General features: G+C 40.1%; 1 protein-coding gene across 5 annotated transcripts in view; it reads right to left on the reverse strand.

The window, feature by feature from the left end:
• Positions 1-17,239, reverse strand: part of Ca-alpha1D (Ca[2+]-channel protein alpha[[1]] subunit D) — a 1,588,055-nt gene that overhangs the window by 351,282 nt on the left and 1,219,534 nt on the right. For all 5 annotated transcript variants that reach the window (XM_083117527.1, XM_083117525.1, XM_083117526.1 and 2 more), the window contains one exon: positions 417-621. In XM_083117527.1, coding sequence (XP_082973653.1) covers positions 417-621 — 205 coding nt within the window. The remainder of the gene's footprint in view (positions 1-416; positions 622-17,239) is intronic.

Here is a 17,239-nt window from a genome sequence, read left to right on the forward strand (position 1 = left end):
TTATTGTATCCTAATTTACTAATAACATCTTTCTTCCTTTTATTTATCAGATAATGTAACAATGTGCCCCGCGTGTGTAACGTCTAGCTCCGCTATGAGGCAATTTGTGACAGCGCGCATTACCCGCAAAGAAATAATTATTTTCATAAAGAACGATCCAAGAAACTGTACTGATTTTTTAAAACAATGAAGGTAATGCTTTCTAATGCATCTAGTATGAATATGTCTAAATAGAAAAAAAAACGGAAAAATGACAATGAAAAAAAAGTTAAATATTTAACGCGTTCTGTGCAATTTACTCCGATCTGAACTTATACATTTATTTTTGTTATTCAGTACATTTGTAATTACATCCTAATACCTTAATTAGAATTGAATATTTTTATACAAGTTCATATATACGAAAGTACACATACCTCCTGGTGGTGGAACTACCTGATCCAGTAATTTTGGACTAGTTCGTTTCCATATCTTTTTAATTACCGCTCTGAGTTCTCCGTTAGCATCATCTATATTTCCTTCTGTCTTTATCCTCAAAGATGTCCGAACTACAGCAAACAATGTTGCATTGAATAGTACTGTTCCATCACTGTTTAGTGGCATATTCATGGACACTAACCTCTGTAATTTAGAAATATATATTTTTAATATTATTGTATTTAATTCTTAAGTTCACATAACATAAAGTTCCCATTCAAAATAGGTCTATTTACTAGGAAATATAAGCTCAAAGTTATGCTCAAAATAAAAAATATATAATTGTAACCAACTTCAAGTTTTCAAATAACAATGAAGATTATAGTGTGAAATTTCGAAATAAAGAAACATTAATATGAGATGAATATTGGTGCAATAAAGAAATGGAAACTAGCTGTACACAATTCCAAAACGTAAGAATACAATCAATATTTTGCAATGGTAGCACATATACAGTATGTCCCCCGTAACCTGACAAATCGAAATATCGCGAGAAATATGCATCGCACGAAAAATTTTCCATATGAAAGTATAATAGTATTGTGGGGGCAAGTCGCCTACGCTATAATGAACCCACCCCGCCTCCCCCGGGGAGTTGGGTCAGACGGCAACCTTGAAATGTTAAAAGCGAACCCTCTTTTTTATTGGAGATTCAAATTCGACGTCTTAAAATACGTAGGCTTTGTTCGACACATTTTGCTCCATTCGTGATAGATAGATGGTGCCGTCCGCTCGCCTCTCACCATCGGGATGCTTGTTTTCGGTGAGTCACCTTGTCTCTCACCATCGGGTGCTTGTTTTGGGTGAGTCCCTTCGCTTCCCACCATCGGGGTGATTGTATTGGGTGATTCCTTTCGCCTCTCACCATCGGGGTGCTTGTTTTTTTGGGTGCCATGATGTGTTTACTGGTTTCAAAAGCATAAACTACGGGGATCGAGGTTGTGAACGCTTAGGGGTCAGATGGTAGAGCTAGATTACGTTTTATGTTCCCCATAAGATCTCATTAAGAGGCCTCCGGCATAGAATGGAAAGATTTGAAGGGATGTCGATGAAGTACATCTTACCTCTCGGCCAAACGGATGTAGAGATCACGCGACAGATCACGGAGTCCTGACTTCGACGGCTCACGGTCTTCTTTCCCGTGGCAGGCGACGAAGTTAAGCTGGTCTAGGAGAGATGGCCCTTGAGAAGGCGTCCGTACGACGGTCTGGTTGATGGCTGTAACTTACAAGCCGTGGTACTAAAGCCGGTCAACTCGCATTTGTACTTTGCGGTTGCGTTTGGGGAAAGCTACGTCTCGGAATCCAAAGCCGGGCTAGACACCTGATAATGTACAGGTCTTCGCCTAGTAGCTGGTATCTTTCGTGAGGTACTTCTGAATTCAGAGATCTGAGCTCCGAATTCTCTGGCCTACCTCTTTTAAGCTGCTCGTCTCTCACCATAGGGGTGTTTGTTCGGGGTGAGTCCCCTCGCCTTTCACCATCGGGATATTATAATGCAATTATTCTATGTAATCCTCGAAATGATGTCCTCGAACTTCAATGTATTTGGTGATCCGTTGTTCAAATGATTGAACACAAGGCAGAAGTGTATCTGCATCAACGTGTGCCCAAGCATTTCTTATTCGTTCGATCATGTTTGCGCGGGTTTTTGGCACATCTTGATAAACACGTTCTTTCATATACCCCAACAAAAATAAATCCGGCGACGTAAGGTCTGGCGATCTGGCAGGCCAATGCACCGCACCGCACCGCCTCTACTGATCCAACGACAATTGTACAGTCATGGACACTTGTGGGTGTTAGCGATTCCATTTAAAGTTAATGGAATTGTTACAATCCAGAAGTATCCATGACTGTACATGCGGTTTAATTCCTCCCGTGCTACTATTGCATTATGTGCTGGACAACCGTCATGTTGGAACCACTTTTGTGTCGCAGTGCAAGGTTTAAGTCGTTAAGCAATGTCGGTAATTCCTCATGCAAAAACGTTCGATATTTTTGCCCGTCCAAAGTACCGTCAACAACATAGGGACCAATCAGTTTGTCGCCTAGGATTCCACACCACACGTTAACTGACCAAGGACGTTGACGTTGAACTTCACGCAACCAATGTGGGATTCCCCACACTCCAATAATGCATGTTGTGACTATTAACCTGACCGTGGTTTGTGAAGATTGACTCGTCAGAGAAAAGTATTCTACAAAAGAACTGCTGGTCGACTAGTATTTGTTTGCGTGCCCATTCACAAAACATCACTCGATTGTGAAAATCGTTGCCATGAAGTTACTGATGCATGGACACGTGATAGGGATGAAATTTGTGACGTTTCAATATTCTCCAAACATTATTGCGAGAAATTCCTGACTGCGATGATATTTCTCGCGTACTCCCCTGGGGAGTATGACCCACCGCGGCTAGGACTGCAATTTGATTATGCTCTCCAGTGGCAGCTGCTCTAAGAACCCTTTTTTTGGTTTGTACACTTCCTTCGGCACGAAACTGTTTGCCAACTAAAACAAACAAAGAACGCAATTGTAGCCTGCCTGGAAAACGTTCCATATAAAGGGTCACAGCATTGTCGATGTTCCTTCTGCATTCACCATAAACAAGGATTATTTCATTTTTTTTCTTCAATGAATAGATAATCCATGATGTTGAATACCCCATTTAACTGTGACTCTTTGCGGTCACACTGCACTGACCATAAATCAGTGACTACTGAGAGCGCGAGCACAATGCTTCTAGGCCACAGTATCCCTCGTTATACACTTTCCAACCACTGCATTAGCTAGACACAACCAACACGTTGCGCTTACGGCGCAATGGAACAAAATGTTAAGAACCAAACCTAAGTATTTTCGGACGTGGAATTCGAATCTGCAATGAAAAGATCGGGGTTCCTTTCTAACATTTCAAGGTTGTCCTTTGCCCCACCCCCCGGGGGTGCCGGTGTGGGTTCATTGTAGCTTGGGTGACTTGCCCCAACAATACTATTATGCTTTCATATGGAACATTTTTTCGTTCGATGCATATTTCTTTCAATGTTTCGATTTCTCTAGTTAGATGGGACACCCTGTATAAGGAGAGTAGTTTAATCATACATGAGATAAATATATAAAAATACAAGTCGTTGAATAGTACAAGATATGAAATTTTAAATATTTGAACCTTATGCAGATTATATGTCATCATCAATGTAGGATGTTCTTGTCCAACATAAATAGCACTGGTCTGGCGACGTAAAATAAATACAAATATAATTGGCATTTTAGAAAGAAACAAAGAGATATACCTGTTTTATCGAGACAAATATTACAATCACAATATGTGATTTGACATTTCACATTTGACATTGTGAAACAATATGCTGTGTCTCTGTACTCTGATCCAACCTGGAATCAAACATTGGAATCATTGATTGCACGATGACTTTCAGCACTGTTCTACTTTAGATGTTCACGGAATATAGAAAGCAGAGAGACAGAGAGAGAGAAAGAGAGAGAGATAAAGAGTAATGTTTTCAATTTTGCTCATGAAAGGAGCCAGAAAGAGGTACCAGGGGGAAAGGTGTGTAGTGAACTGTAAAATACCCAGAGTGCGAAAAGGCATCGGAGAGATTTCTTTAATCTGTCTTGAACTATCACACCCTCTCTTTATGAATGACTTAGCCCAACGTGAGATAAATATTTCCAAGGAATTAATTTAATATGTTATACCAGCTCAAAGCTGATTCTAGAGCACATAACTACACCGACAGACAATTTTTGGCGGTTGTGTACAATATCCAGTCCGTTCTATGTGGCATATATTCCGTATTTTCTCAAAGCGCTCGAAATCAGAGACCGCTAGAACTTTCCACTCGAGCACTAAAAGTAGGCCGTGTTTTTGTCGTACACTTGGTCGATTAGTGCAAAATGCTGTTCCAGCGCTTCTTAACAGCTATAAATGTTTCGGTGTGTCTAAAAGATACGGAGTGTGATGGTTCCCAATTGACTTGTGAGAGGTTAAAGTTTCAAAAATTGGGATAACATTTGATAAGGTGGTTATTTATAGTGGAATTTGCTGTACTTCGCGAGGCTCTATATATCTGCTAAACAAGAAATTGACGTGACTAAAAGGACTCTTGAAATATTAAATACAATTGGTTCACTGTGCATGAGGGTGGTAGTTCAAGGGTTGGAGGAAAATCATACGTTCAAAGGAGTATCAGTGAAAGATCACGCAAGGGATGAACGAAACAAATTTCAAAACTTTCGTAATAATTTTTCAATCTTTGGAGAAATGTGAATAGCTGTTTAGAACACTTATGTTTCTTTTTGGATGCGGTCGTATTAAATCCAGATAAATGTGAGGCCTTCAAATAATTGTAAACATGTGTTTTATGGTGGCATGCCAGTCTCTGGTTTATGTGAAAAGATGAACATTTATGTAACAGAAAAGTTGTGTGCACCACTATTTAAACATTGTCCCATCTAAGAAGGTATTTCCAAAGCATATTCCCACCTCACTTGAAGAGCTTGTGCATTGAATCGAAATTTTACAATGAGTTTGAACACGAGTAGAGTGCATGAATCCAGAGGCGACTCCAAGGGTGGGCCAGATTTGGTCATACCCACCCACAAAGTTATGTTGATACACATGCCGGTACTTGTATTGAAGGGCGGACTAGATACGAGGTGGAGGTATATAGTGGTTCGGATCCCACTTTCAATAGTAGGTCCAGTCCCGATTAGCCATTCTGTGCATGAAATGGATATAAAAACAAACTCATCATCATCAACCCACATGCTGGCCCAACTTGTAAACATTGAATAGGCAAATTTCGTAATAAAAATGCAATTAAAATATTTAGGTAATGATGAACGTGATCTATGGTTTCCTAGCAAGCTGTGCTAATCCCTGAATCAAGGGCATCTGAACCTAAAAAGAAACACTTTTGCAAAGCAAAATGGAATTTTGCAAGTTGTATACACTCAACTATTTAAATTTCCAATTATTTTCTGTGTGATGTAATAATTATCATGTAATAACCCAGATCATAGGCAGTCACCAAGAGCCCGTTGAATAACCACAGTTGCGATAAATAATCAAAATTCAATACAAAACTACTATTGGAAACATTGATTTCGACATAAAATTACAACTTTCATGGTATGAAACCCTGTGATTTGTAACGTTATTTTGGTTGCGTTGTAGTAACGGGCACTTCAACAAAAAAATGTATTACATTTACACCTGTGAATATACTTTCCGAACATAGTATAAATACCAGCTAAGTATGAAAATTCAAAATTACATTGAAAGTATATCAGTAAAATGTATTTTTAAAATAAGATTACGAAGCTTTTCCGTCTCATTATACTAAAGGGAACTATGAGGATGGATGATTATTAAATAACAATAATGAAGGGATATTAACAATTTAACATCCTTACCCCCACACACCCTATACGCCTTCATGGCTTGGTGCTATGCACAGAGGAAACCTTACCTTTTTTTTACCCACACCGAGAGAGTTGCTTGCAAGATCGTGGAACCAACTCTCAATCTCGTCGGCTACCAAGGCAACAATACTAAAGTCGTTTCCACGTTCAGAAGACACAATGGGCTCTTATGGACAATGCTTTTCTTATGGGCAAATACGAGCGCGCTGTTGTGAAATTTCTGGATTTACGAATTTAGCTTACGTAAAATCGGTACCTGCAGTTTTTCAGGAAATTTTGTAGAGAATACGATGGTGAGAACAAAAAACTGGTAACTTGCTTACATATTTTTAGATAAATTAAAAACGCAAATTTTCTGTGAAAACAAAATTTTTACATTGTTTTCATTCCTAACGTTGAAACATGCCGTAAAATTGAAGCATTCATTATGAAAAAAATTGACACTGTTTTTTAATTGTCATAGGTGATGGTGGTGCTCAGAATTTATCAATACTTTAAAGCATATTCGCAAGAAATATTCAAATAAAGTATGTGGAAATTTTTTCTATTCGTGCAGTAGAAAATGTCGTCGCTGGCCATTCTTTGTTCTGTAATTCCAAGTAAAAACTTCCAGCGACAAAGTTGTGAAGAAAATAATGAAATTATTTTTTATAACCACTCAAAGGTTCCCAGAAATATTACTTCCATGCATTTGGAGTTTCTTTTTAACCCGAACCGCGCGCGAAGTTTGGAGACGTTGTCTGGCCATCTTGAGCCGACTCACCGCAGCATTCCGACTAATCACCACCAAGTTTTCGAGTTGTTATTTTATTTCCATTCAGTAAAAATATGAACTTCATGCAGTTTGTTATAATAGAATTAAAATTACTTAAATTTAATAAATGACAATTATTTCCAATGCTGCTGTTGTGAGCAACATTAGTGCTGTCGCAAATACATGTTGTTTTTGTTTACATTACTGTCGACATTAATACTGAAATGAAGATCACCTTTCAGTTTCCAACGTACACATAAATCCATAGACAATAATGAATTTATATATATCTGTAACAGATTACCATATCTCAATGTTATTCTATGAAATAATTACAGAGAAAGGCGAATGAATATTAAATGTGCCTGTGTATTAAATTAAATCTAATGGGAAAATGACATGCCAATGAACTGTAATTTTCACAGTATAATATTAATGTTAATAATTACATATAATTATCATTATATATACAAAATATGTAACACCTTCATTGTAACAAGGCGACATGAGCTAGCGCTGTATTGGCAACACTGTGCGGTTTCTCCATAAGCGCCGTTGTGTCTTCTGAACGTGAAAACGACTTTAGTATAAGAAAATTATGTGGATTATAATGTTAAATAAATTGCACAGGTTTCACAAGCAGTTGCAGGATAAAAACAGTTTATGCTTGGTAAGTAGAATCAATCTGAGATAGCGGATATTGATTCTTTCTGTGGGGAGAGATGAAACGCCTCGTATACGAAACACCTGTCGTGTCAGCCAACGATCTCGTTGCACGCATTAATGTCGCCGCAGCGACGATATCAGACACCGCGGGGTTGTTTGTTCGCACTACACAATCGTTGATTCGGCGTTGTCATCTCTGCTTGGAAGTTAATGGCAGACAGTTTGAACATCGTCTGTGATCTGGTTCCCTCGGCACCTCCACTCAGCACACAGTTAACATGTCGACACATGTGCAACCTAGCGCAACACCACCAACATCTTTGTTTTTCTACGTAATGGTGATGTCCATGTCCATGGTGATGTGTTTTTTAAAGTCTACTTTATGCACAAAAAAGCTAATTGAGACTGGGCCTATAGCTAAAAGTGGGTTTCAAACCCCTATGTGCCTCCACCAGGTATCGAACCCGGGACCCCTTGACCACAAGGCGACGATGTTACCACTACACCATTGGGGAGGCACAAAACTTGTAAATGAGATAATGCCATGGCGTTCCGTGAAATTATTTGCGCCCTATTAAATTAATATTCATTTCAGTCTGCAAAAATATTGGATCCAAATATTTTCTTGCTCGCTTCGCTCGCAATTTCTCTTTGTTCGCTGTGATGCATGTAATTCACCAGACAGAAAAATAAGACTTGGCTTGATTTTGTTTTAAATGCATAAACAATTGTTTGGAGGAAAGGGAGCGTGCACATTTCAGAGACAATTTATGTAATTTTGCTGTTGGTTTATTGTGAGATGGATGAATTGGTTGTGTAATGTATTTAAATAATATATCTTGTACTTTGAATACGTACAAAATTTAGTGTCCACGTCACTCCACTTTGCATATACAGGGTTAGTCAAAAGTATCGGGACAGGCCTGTAATAACGAGATGCGTGGACGGAGCAAAATCACATGTTGCAAGTGGATATTGGTGCAGAAACTGCATTGAATAGGGGTGTGGCCATCATGGCAGCCATCTTGGATTCCGCCATATTGGATATCACACAATATTTTCAAATGGAAAGGGGTATGTATGACACATCAATTTAGGCTAGAATTGTCCCACAAACGACAATCCGAACTCATTTTTGACCTATCGCCATTCCTGGAAGAGACAGGGTGTGCTACGTTTGACTGCAAAAAATTAGATTTGTCTGAGAGAGACGTTTGGACGGAGGACAATCACATGTTGCAAATTAATATTGGTGTTGAAACTGCAATGAATGGGGGTGTGGTCATCATGGTAGCCATCTTGGATTCCGCCATATTGGATATCACACAATATTTTCAAATGGAAAGGGGTATGTATGACACATCAATTTATTCTAGAATCGTCCCACAAACGACAATCCGAACTCAATTTGGACCTATCGCCATTCGTGGAAGAGATAGGGATGGTGTGCTACGTTTGACTGCAAAAAATTAGATTTGTCTGAGAGAGACGTTTGGACGAAATCGTGTAGCAATGAGGCAGTTTCTTTAGATGTGTTACAATCTTTTGTGGAAAATCCGCATACATCGACAACCAGCGTTGCCAACAAGCTGAACATTTCCCAGAGTTCAGTGCAACGAATTTTAGTGCGCAGTAAGTTTAAACCCTATAAAGTGAGTTTAGTGCACGAACTGACGGAAGATGATTTTGATCGCCGTATTGAATTTTGCGAAGTAATGATGCGAAATGTAGATAACGATAGTATTAACCTCAATGACATTGTATTCTCTGATGAAGCGACATTTATGTTAAACGGGCAGGTGAACCGACATAATTGTCACTATTGGAGCGATGAAAACCCTCATTGGATGATGGAACATCATACGCAGTATCCACAGAAACTGAATGTTTGGGTAGGAATGATGGGAGGCATCATTCTTGGGCCTTTCTTCATTGACGGCAATCTGACAGGTGAGAAGTATTTGACAATGCTTCGTGAACAGATTGTCCCTGCCTTCCAAGTGTCCACACAGGACTTTAATCGTGTTTGGTTCCAACAGGACGGAGCGCCGCCACACTATGGACGGGATGTTCGACAATACTTACATGAAACCTTTCCACAACGATGGATTGGAAGACGAGGTATGATCGAATGGCCTGCAAGATCTTCCGATCTATCACCCCTGGATTACTTTCAATGGGGGCACGCGAAGGACAAAGTGTATCGCACCAAACCACACTCCCTGAATGATCTACGGAATCGCATTGTGGACGAACCAAGAGGACTTTCTCGGGATATGCTGCAACGTGCACTTTGCAGTTTTTACGATCGGTTGGCATATTGTCAGACAGTCGACGGGAAGCAGTTTGAGCCCTTGCTTTGATGCATTCTGTAACTCAATGTCATGTTTTCTTGTTCATGCTCTCTGTAACTTCCAGTGTACAGTTACCCACAGGAATACAGTAAACAATAATTTCAGACCAATCTCATTTTTTTGCAGTCAAACGTAGCACACCATCCCTATCTCTTCCACGAATGGCGATAGGTCCAAATTGAGTTCGGATTGTCGTTTGTGGGACAATTCTAGCCTAAATTGATGTGTCATACATACCCCTTTCCATTTGAAAATATTGTGTGATATCCAATATGGCGGAATCCAAGATGGCTATCATGATGACCACACCCCCATTCATTGCAGTTTCCACACCAATATTAATTTGCAACATGTGATTGTCTTCCGTCCAAACGTCTCTCTCAGACAAATCTAATTTTTTGCAGTCAAATGTAGCACACCATCCCTATCTCTTCCACGAATGGCGATAGGTCCAAATTGAGTTCGGATTGTCGTTTGTGGGACGATTCTAGCCTAAATTGATGTGTCATACATACCCCTTTCCATTTGAAAATATTGTGTGATATCCAATATGGCGGAATCCAAGATGGCTACCATGATGACCACACCCCCATTCATTGCAGTTTCAACACCAATATTAATTTGCAACATGTGATTGTCCTCCGTCCAAACGTCTCTCTCAGACAAATCTAATTTTTTGCAGTCAAACGTAGCACACCCTGTCTCTTCCAGGAATGGCGATAGGTCAAAAATGAGTTCGGATTGTCGTTTGTGGGACAATTCTAGCCTAAATTGATGTGTCATACATCAATTCCATTTGAAAATATTGTGTGATATCCAATATGGCGGAATCCAAGATGGCTGCCATGATGGCCACACCCTATTCAATGCAGTTTCCGCACCAATACCCACTTGCAACATGTGATTTTGCTCCGTCCACGCATCTCGTTATTACTGGCCTGTCCCGATACTTTTGACTAACCCTGTATGTAAAACATATATCGTGCATGAAAGTTATGTTAATGTAAAAAATAATTATAATTTGGAATGCATATATCAAGCATTTTCTGTCTTTCAAAAATAGTTTATGTGCTTGTTTTTCGTTATTAATGTGAAATTGAATGTGTAAAAAAAAAATTCAAATCGTTTCTTCCAACACAAATGCTTTAGCACAAACTTCTACCCTTTTTTGCGTAATTTACGAGGATAATAACGTCTTTGATACTACCACTAGTAATAGTAATAATAATGCTGGTCCTGTGTTCGAATCTAGGCTTGGCCATGGATGTTTGCGAGTATGTATTCATCATTTTCATCATGCTCACTCATTCCCATCTTCGCAAATTAGCCAAAAGTGGCACAAGAAGCGAAGTAAAATATAGCAAATCAATGATGATAATAATAATAATAATAATAATAATAATAATGTTATAATAACATTATTAGTAATATTGTTATTATTATTATTATCAAAATTATTATTATTATTATTATTATTATTATTATTATTATTATTATTAGTACGTTTATCCCGGTACTTGGCCCCCAGACAAAAATTCGTGGTTGCGCCTCTGAATGTTGTATAATAATAATACTAATAATAATAATACTAATATTAATAATAATAACAACAACACCATTTATAATGGCATTATTATTACTTCTACTACTACAAGTGGTTGTAGTAGTATCAAAGACGTTATTGTCCTCTTAATTACACAAGAAAGAGGTATAAGTCGGTGATAGAGCATTTTTTTTGTAACAAACTATTTGAAATATTTTTTCAACACCGTCAATTTCGCATTAGCTAATAATGGAAAACAAGCACACAAACTGTATTTTTGAATGACAGAAAATAAATAATAAATGCATTCCGAAGATAATTCTTTTGTATATACAGGGTGACCTGTAATTACAACCTTGGTGACAATGAAGTTCGACCAGAAAGGAATACGTGATTAAATGCACAGAGGCATAGGCGGTGGAATGGGTGACCCGCAGAAGTGACGCATGTATGTAAGAGGAGGCGTGTGAGCAGGCAAGAATCGTGATCCCAGCATGTTGCACCCAAGGTCACGTAAAGAACGAAAACGGGGAAATATACGCGTGACATTGAACTTCGACCAGCCACCAGACCCATACGGGAAATTCCAGATAGTGGCGCATTCGACGGAAGCATGACGTCACGGACACGATAAGGGTGTCCGCCGTATATAAGCGCGTACTCTGCACCGAGGAACCGCAGTGCATCATCACCATGGCCAGGGGCAAACCTATGGACAACACCGTGAGGAGAAGAGTGGTGGAGTTGCAACGGGATGGACTCAGTGAACGGGAAATAGGGCGCCAACTGAACTTACCCAAGTCAACCGTCCACTGCATCATCAAACACCACCAAAATACATGTACTACAGAGCCAGGTAAGGCCCCCGGTCGAAAACGCCTGCTGAGCGTGCGTGACCTACGGATATTTAGGCGCTATATCCAGACCAACAATCATGTTTCTGTGGCCGAATTACGACTGTGGACTCGAGAACGCTTTCACATTGACGTGGCAACCAGAACCATTCGCCGTTACCTACAGCGATGCGGTTACCGAATGTACAAGGCGAAACGTAAACCCTTCCTTTCCATGTTGAACAAAGGCAATCGACTACGGTGGGCACGAATGTACCGGGGATGGACATTTCGGCAGTGGAACAGGGTTTTGTGGACGGACGAATCCATTTTCAATGTTGTGTACGGGAAAATACGGAAAACAGTCATTTGTCGGAAGGAGGAACAGAATGAAGCAAAATGTTATGCACGTCGGGTACAGAAACCTGCGTCAGTGATGGTATGGGGATGCATGACGGCATCTGGGGTTGGCCCACTACACGTCTGTCAGGGCATTGCAAATGCACACGCCTATACACGCATACTGGAGCGGCATCTTCCCACAGTGCGAAGGCACCTGTTCCACAGGCGGCGTCTCATCTTTCAACACGACAATGCCAGGCCTCATACAGCGCGGCTGACAAGAGAATGGTTGACTCGCCATCACGTGCGAACTCTGCCATGGCCACCATCGAGTCACGACCTCTCGCCCATTGAGAATGTGTGGCATGTTCTTAAGCGACGTGTGCAACAGAGGGGACCCACGACAGTGGCTGCTCTTATCGCCTGCCTGCAGGAGGAATGGCACCGCATCGATGTGGAATACCTTGAACGACTCGTCCGCAGCATGCCCCGACGCATTGCCACAGTTATTCGCCGACGGGGAGGCGTCACACCATGGTAAACAGGATCCCCTCTAACAGTGGTCGAACTTCAATGTCACGTGTAGATGGACGAAAATGTTTTATTTTGTGTGGACACCATACATTGCTGCGTTGCAGCGGAAATTTATGTTTTCCTTTGTTCCATGTAGCCTGCTGATTAAAATATGTTCAGCATATGCATGTGTTCTCCTTCTTTCACAACGCACTCCTATATTTGTGACTGGTCGAACTTCATTGTCACTAAGGTTGTAGATGCATTCCCTGAAATGGGGTAAAGTATAGGCAGTTTGCAATGAATTTGACCATATGATACCCGTCCGAAAATTAGTAGTTTTCGAGACAATCGAATATCTATTGTTTTTTTTAAGTGACAATTTTCCACATAAAAATACGAATTGAGAAAAAACAGCTCTTTGTATGGCACATATTTCAGCGTTTTCTGATAACTAACAAATAAGTGGTTCGTTGAGAAAGTTTTGTCCCAAATAACAATCACAAGTTAGTAACGGGTGGATCTGAACTTACACGTGGTGATAAAAAAATCCAATCTTAGTTTACTTGGCAACATATTAATAACAAAAATGGTATGAAAAAAATAGGGACAACAAGGTGTAATACAGCCATTCATTTATTTTTAATTTCAGATCAATACCATGAGATTTCTATATCCTCTTGTCCTACATTTGGGATATGTGTGGACTAACCCCACAATCAAGCTCATGCCAGGAGCCTATTAAAGAAGTTCACCCAAGCGTGAACGAGAGAAGCGTGCCCCTCACATACACAGAAAAGTCTCACTTCGCCAAACGTAGTGAACCAATCTCTACTGGAAGCCACGAAGGGGCAAAAGGTCAACTTTGTGGAGGAAAACCACGATCATAAGGCATTTAATGCCTTTGAAGGGATGGTGTAATTGACTTACAAAATTGTTATCACATCACTTAAATCACACTTACATTGAATTTCCCCCTCGTGCAGATGAATATGAGAGGAGAAAGAGAGGACTAGGCTTAAATTACATTGGTGATTTCGCTAACTGGTGCTATGAGAGTCAACATCATGATATGCTGTTAAACGAACGCACACTGACTGCATAAGTACTTAAAATTACTACTAGTTTGAAAAATGGACGCCAACAAGTTCATATACTAAGAAGTTAAACTCGCGATTTTGTAGCACAAATAAATAATATTATACTCGAAATGGAAAAACAAATAACACTCTTTCAAGCAAAATTGGAAATCATAGTAACTGCTCTAGGAAGGGGTGCTAATGTGACTAACTACAAGATACATCTTACAGTTTTCATATCTGTAAAGTTACATAAACTTTATTTAAGCACCACAATTAATTTTGAATTACGAAAATTACGAACATCCTTTTCGCAAATCAAATTCCATTGTATCTAATTAATTGTTGAAAACAGATATAAAACAATTATGTTTCATTTTAGTTGAAAATGGTTATAAATCTGCAATCCCTACAAAGAATTTAATGATATGTTATACTCATTCAGAAACTGAAGATTTCATAGTTAGGCAAATGTGTGTGCCAGAAACGCTGTCTGCGCTGTTACTGTGACTGAGCTCCGAAGATATGATTACAAGCGAAGTCCTGCGTTTGGAAATGTATATGTCCGTCCCATTGGGATACAACTTATGTAATTAGATTGGATTATTTCGGATCTTAGGATTATATTTATTGGCTGATTGATTTAGTTTATTTTACTTCGCTTTTCTATCACTGTTTGGCTAATCGCGAACATGGGGATGATTGATGATATGATTAAATTGATGAAGGAACAGTCAGAAACACCCATGCCTAGACCAGGATTCGAACATAGGACCCCAGGTGTTGTAGCGCGCTGCGCTGACCACTCCGCCACGGAGACCTGCTTAGTATGAAACGGTATGAGCTGGATGGATCCTTTGACCTACTTTTTTTACGAGCTTTTATGTGCTAACCTAACCTACGTATGCATGTCCTTGCTAATTCTCAAACAGATTTTTTTATCAAGTATTTATAAGCGTTTTTTCGATACACCAATTTCCGGTCGCCATTTTGAATTTCTTCCAGTCAGGAAGGACAGAGAATATCGAGACGATGCTATCGCAGCAAACCCCATGTTTCTGCGATCATCCTTTCGAAATTGATCAAAATCGACAGGGGAGATTCAACGGAGGGGATTTTTCGAGATATTTTGCGCTTTCTCTTACCGTTTTCGAGATACGTCCACTTTTGGTCACCATTTTCTATGATTTTGTAATTTTTTTCAGAAGGGTCGAATTTTCATAGGCGACGACAGAACAAAGCGTTGGAACTCCCGGATGTTGGAATTCTGCCAACTCTTTCTTTCAGTACGTCAACATTTTTTCCCCATATTTTGAATTTTTGATACTTTTTTAATTTTGAAACATCTTCTTATTCTTGGCGTTAGAACTGTTCGGTAACCCTCTCATTTTTAACGTCTTGGACAAAATTCTTCTCGGCAACGAGGATTACGCTGCACACGGTATCGTCAGGGAGGGCGTCGTGAAATTCACACACTATTTTGATGTCGGTGCGGTCGTTGACCACAACCTTTGACATGTTGATTACGAACGTGGGCCTCTGTGGTTGGAATTCGCTGGGTGTGTAGTATAGTTGTCGAACATGCTGGAATCTTTTCCTGGTTGTTATCGCGTCCGGTCTGAAAAAGCACAACCACGAAATCAGGCATGTCGAACTGTATCTTGTTGAATTGCGTCGTGGCGTCGAATTCGTAATGGCTGCCCGAAGCGGGTTTCTGCACGCCTGGTAACTGTAAAACGGAACGGGTTCTTGTGGAGTTTTCAAGATTTCTGCTTTGTATTTGAGGGCGTCCCCTCCAGGGAACGCCGCCTTATAGTAGCACTGACCGTGCGGGCGGAGGGGTTTGCGTGCTTTGTTGAGGCTGAGAGCTATGCCAGCGGTAGATTTTCTACCAGCAGGGTCACCCATGCTGGACAGGTCTCAGAAGAGAAGCCAGACTAAGGCGTTCTGCAACGTCCCATCTTACCTATTTTATCCTATCCCAATATTCCTACCTAGTCCCTAGTCCCGTCCTCAGGGTTACGAGGGGGATGGAGCGGATTCCTCAGTCGTAGTGATGGCAACCGTTCTAAAGGAGCAAACCTTACACAAACCCTGGTCCTCCAGGTTGGGGGTTGAGCATAGGACTAACGACCCTATCCCATAAAACAAACATTGTTACGGAACAATGATAGCCGGACGGATTCTATGGAAAGACACAGGCATGATAAAGGAGTACGTAAACGGAAGAATGATATATATCTGGCCGCATGGAATGTTAGAACATTAAGTAAACCAGGTGCATTGCAAAACCTAAAGGAGGAAATGAAGAAATACCGAATAATAGTAGTGGCATTGCAGGAGATCAGGTGGCAAGGAAATGGAATGTTATCTACTGGGGATTATACATTAATGTATAGTGGAAGCAGTGAAAGTACAAGAGGTGGCACAGGATTCCTACTAAACAATAAATATAAAACTGTAGTAAAGAACTTCAAACCAATAAATGAAAGGCTACGTACGCTGAGAATGAAAGCCAAGTTCTTCAACATTACCTTAGTATGTGTATATGCCCCAACGGAAGAGGCAGAAGAAGATGAAAAGGATGGATTCTACCAGCAGCTGGATCAGGTAATCGATAGTATACCGAAACATGACATTAAGATAATAATGGGAGACTTTAATGCCAAGGTTGGACGCGAAGAAGCATTCCAAGACACTATAGGAAAGGAAAGTTTGCATGAATTTTCAAATGATAATGGTCTGAGACTGATAGATCTGGTTATGTGTAACTTAATGGTCATTAGAAGCACCTGGCATCAAAGGAAGAACGTGAGGAAAATGACATGGTGTTCACCCGATGGTGTAACACAAAACCATAATTGACTATGTGCTGATAGACAGAAGACATGCCTCTGATATACTACAAGTAGATAGCTGTCGAGGAGCAGACAGTGATTCGGACCATTATTTAGTACGCATTAAATACAGACAGAGAATAACTACATATGGGGATGGAAGAAGAGCGAAAGTGACCAAAAGGTATGATGATGAGAAGTTAAAAAGAGATTAAGTGATTACCAAACAATTCCGTTTAATGGTAGGCAACCAACTTCAACAAATAAGTCAAAGGTGGGAAAGCGAAAGTGTTGAAGGGAAATGGAGTATAATAAAGGAGATACTACATGAAACAGCACAGGAAGTGCTGGGAGAGAAGACGATTATCCGAAGAGGTAAATGGTTTGATGAGGA

Source organism: Lepisma saccharinum, chromosome 2 (genome assembly GCF_977018435.1).
Source record: "Lepisma saccharinum chromosome 2, izLepSacc3.1, whole genome shotgun sequence".
Lineage (NCBI taxonomy): Eukaryota > Metazoa > Arthropoda > Insecta > Zygentoma > Lepismatidae > Lepisma > Lepisma saccharinum.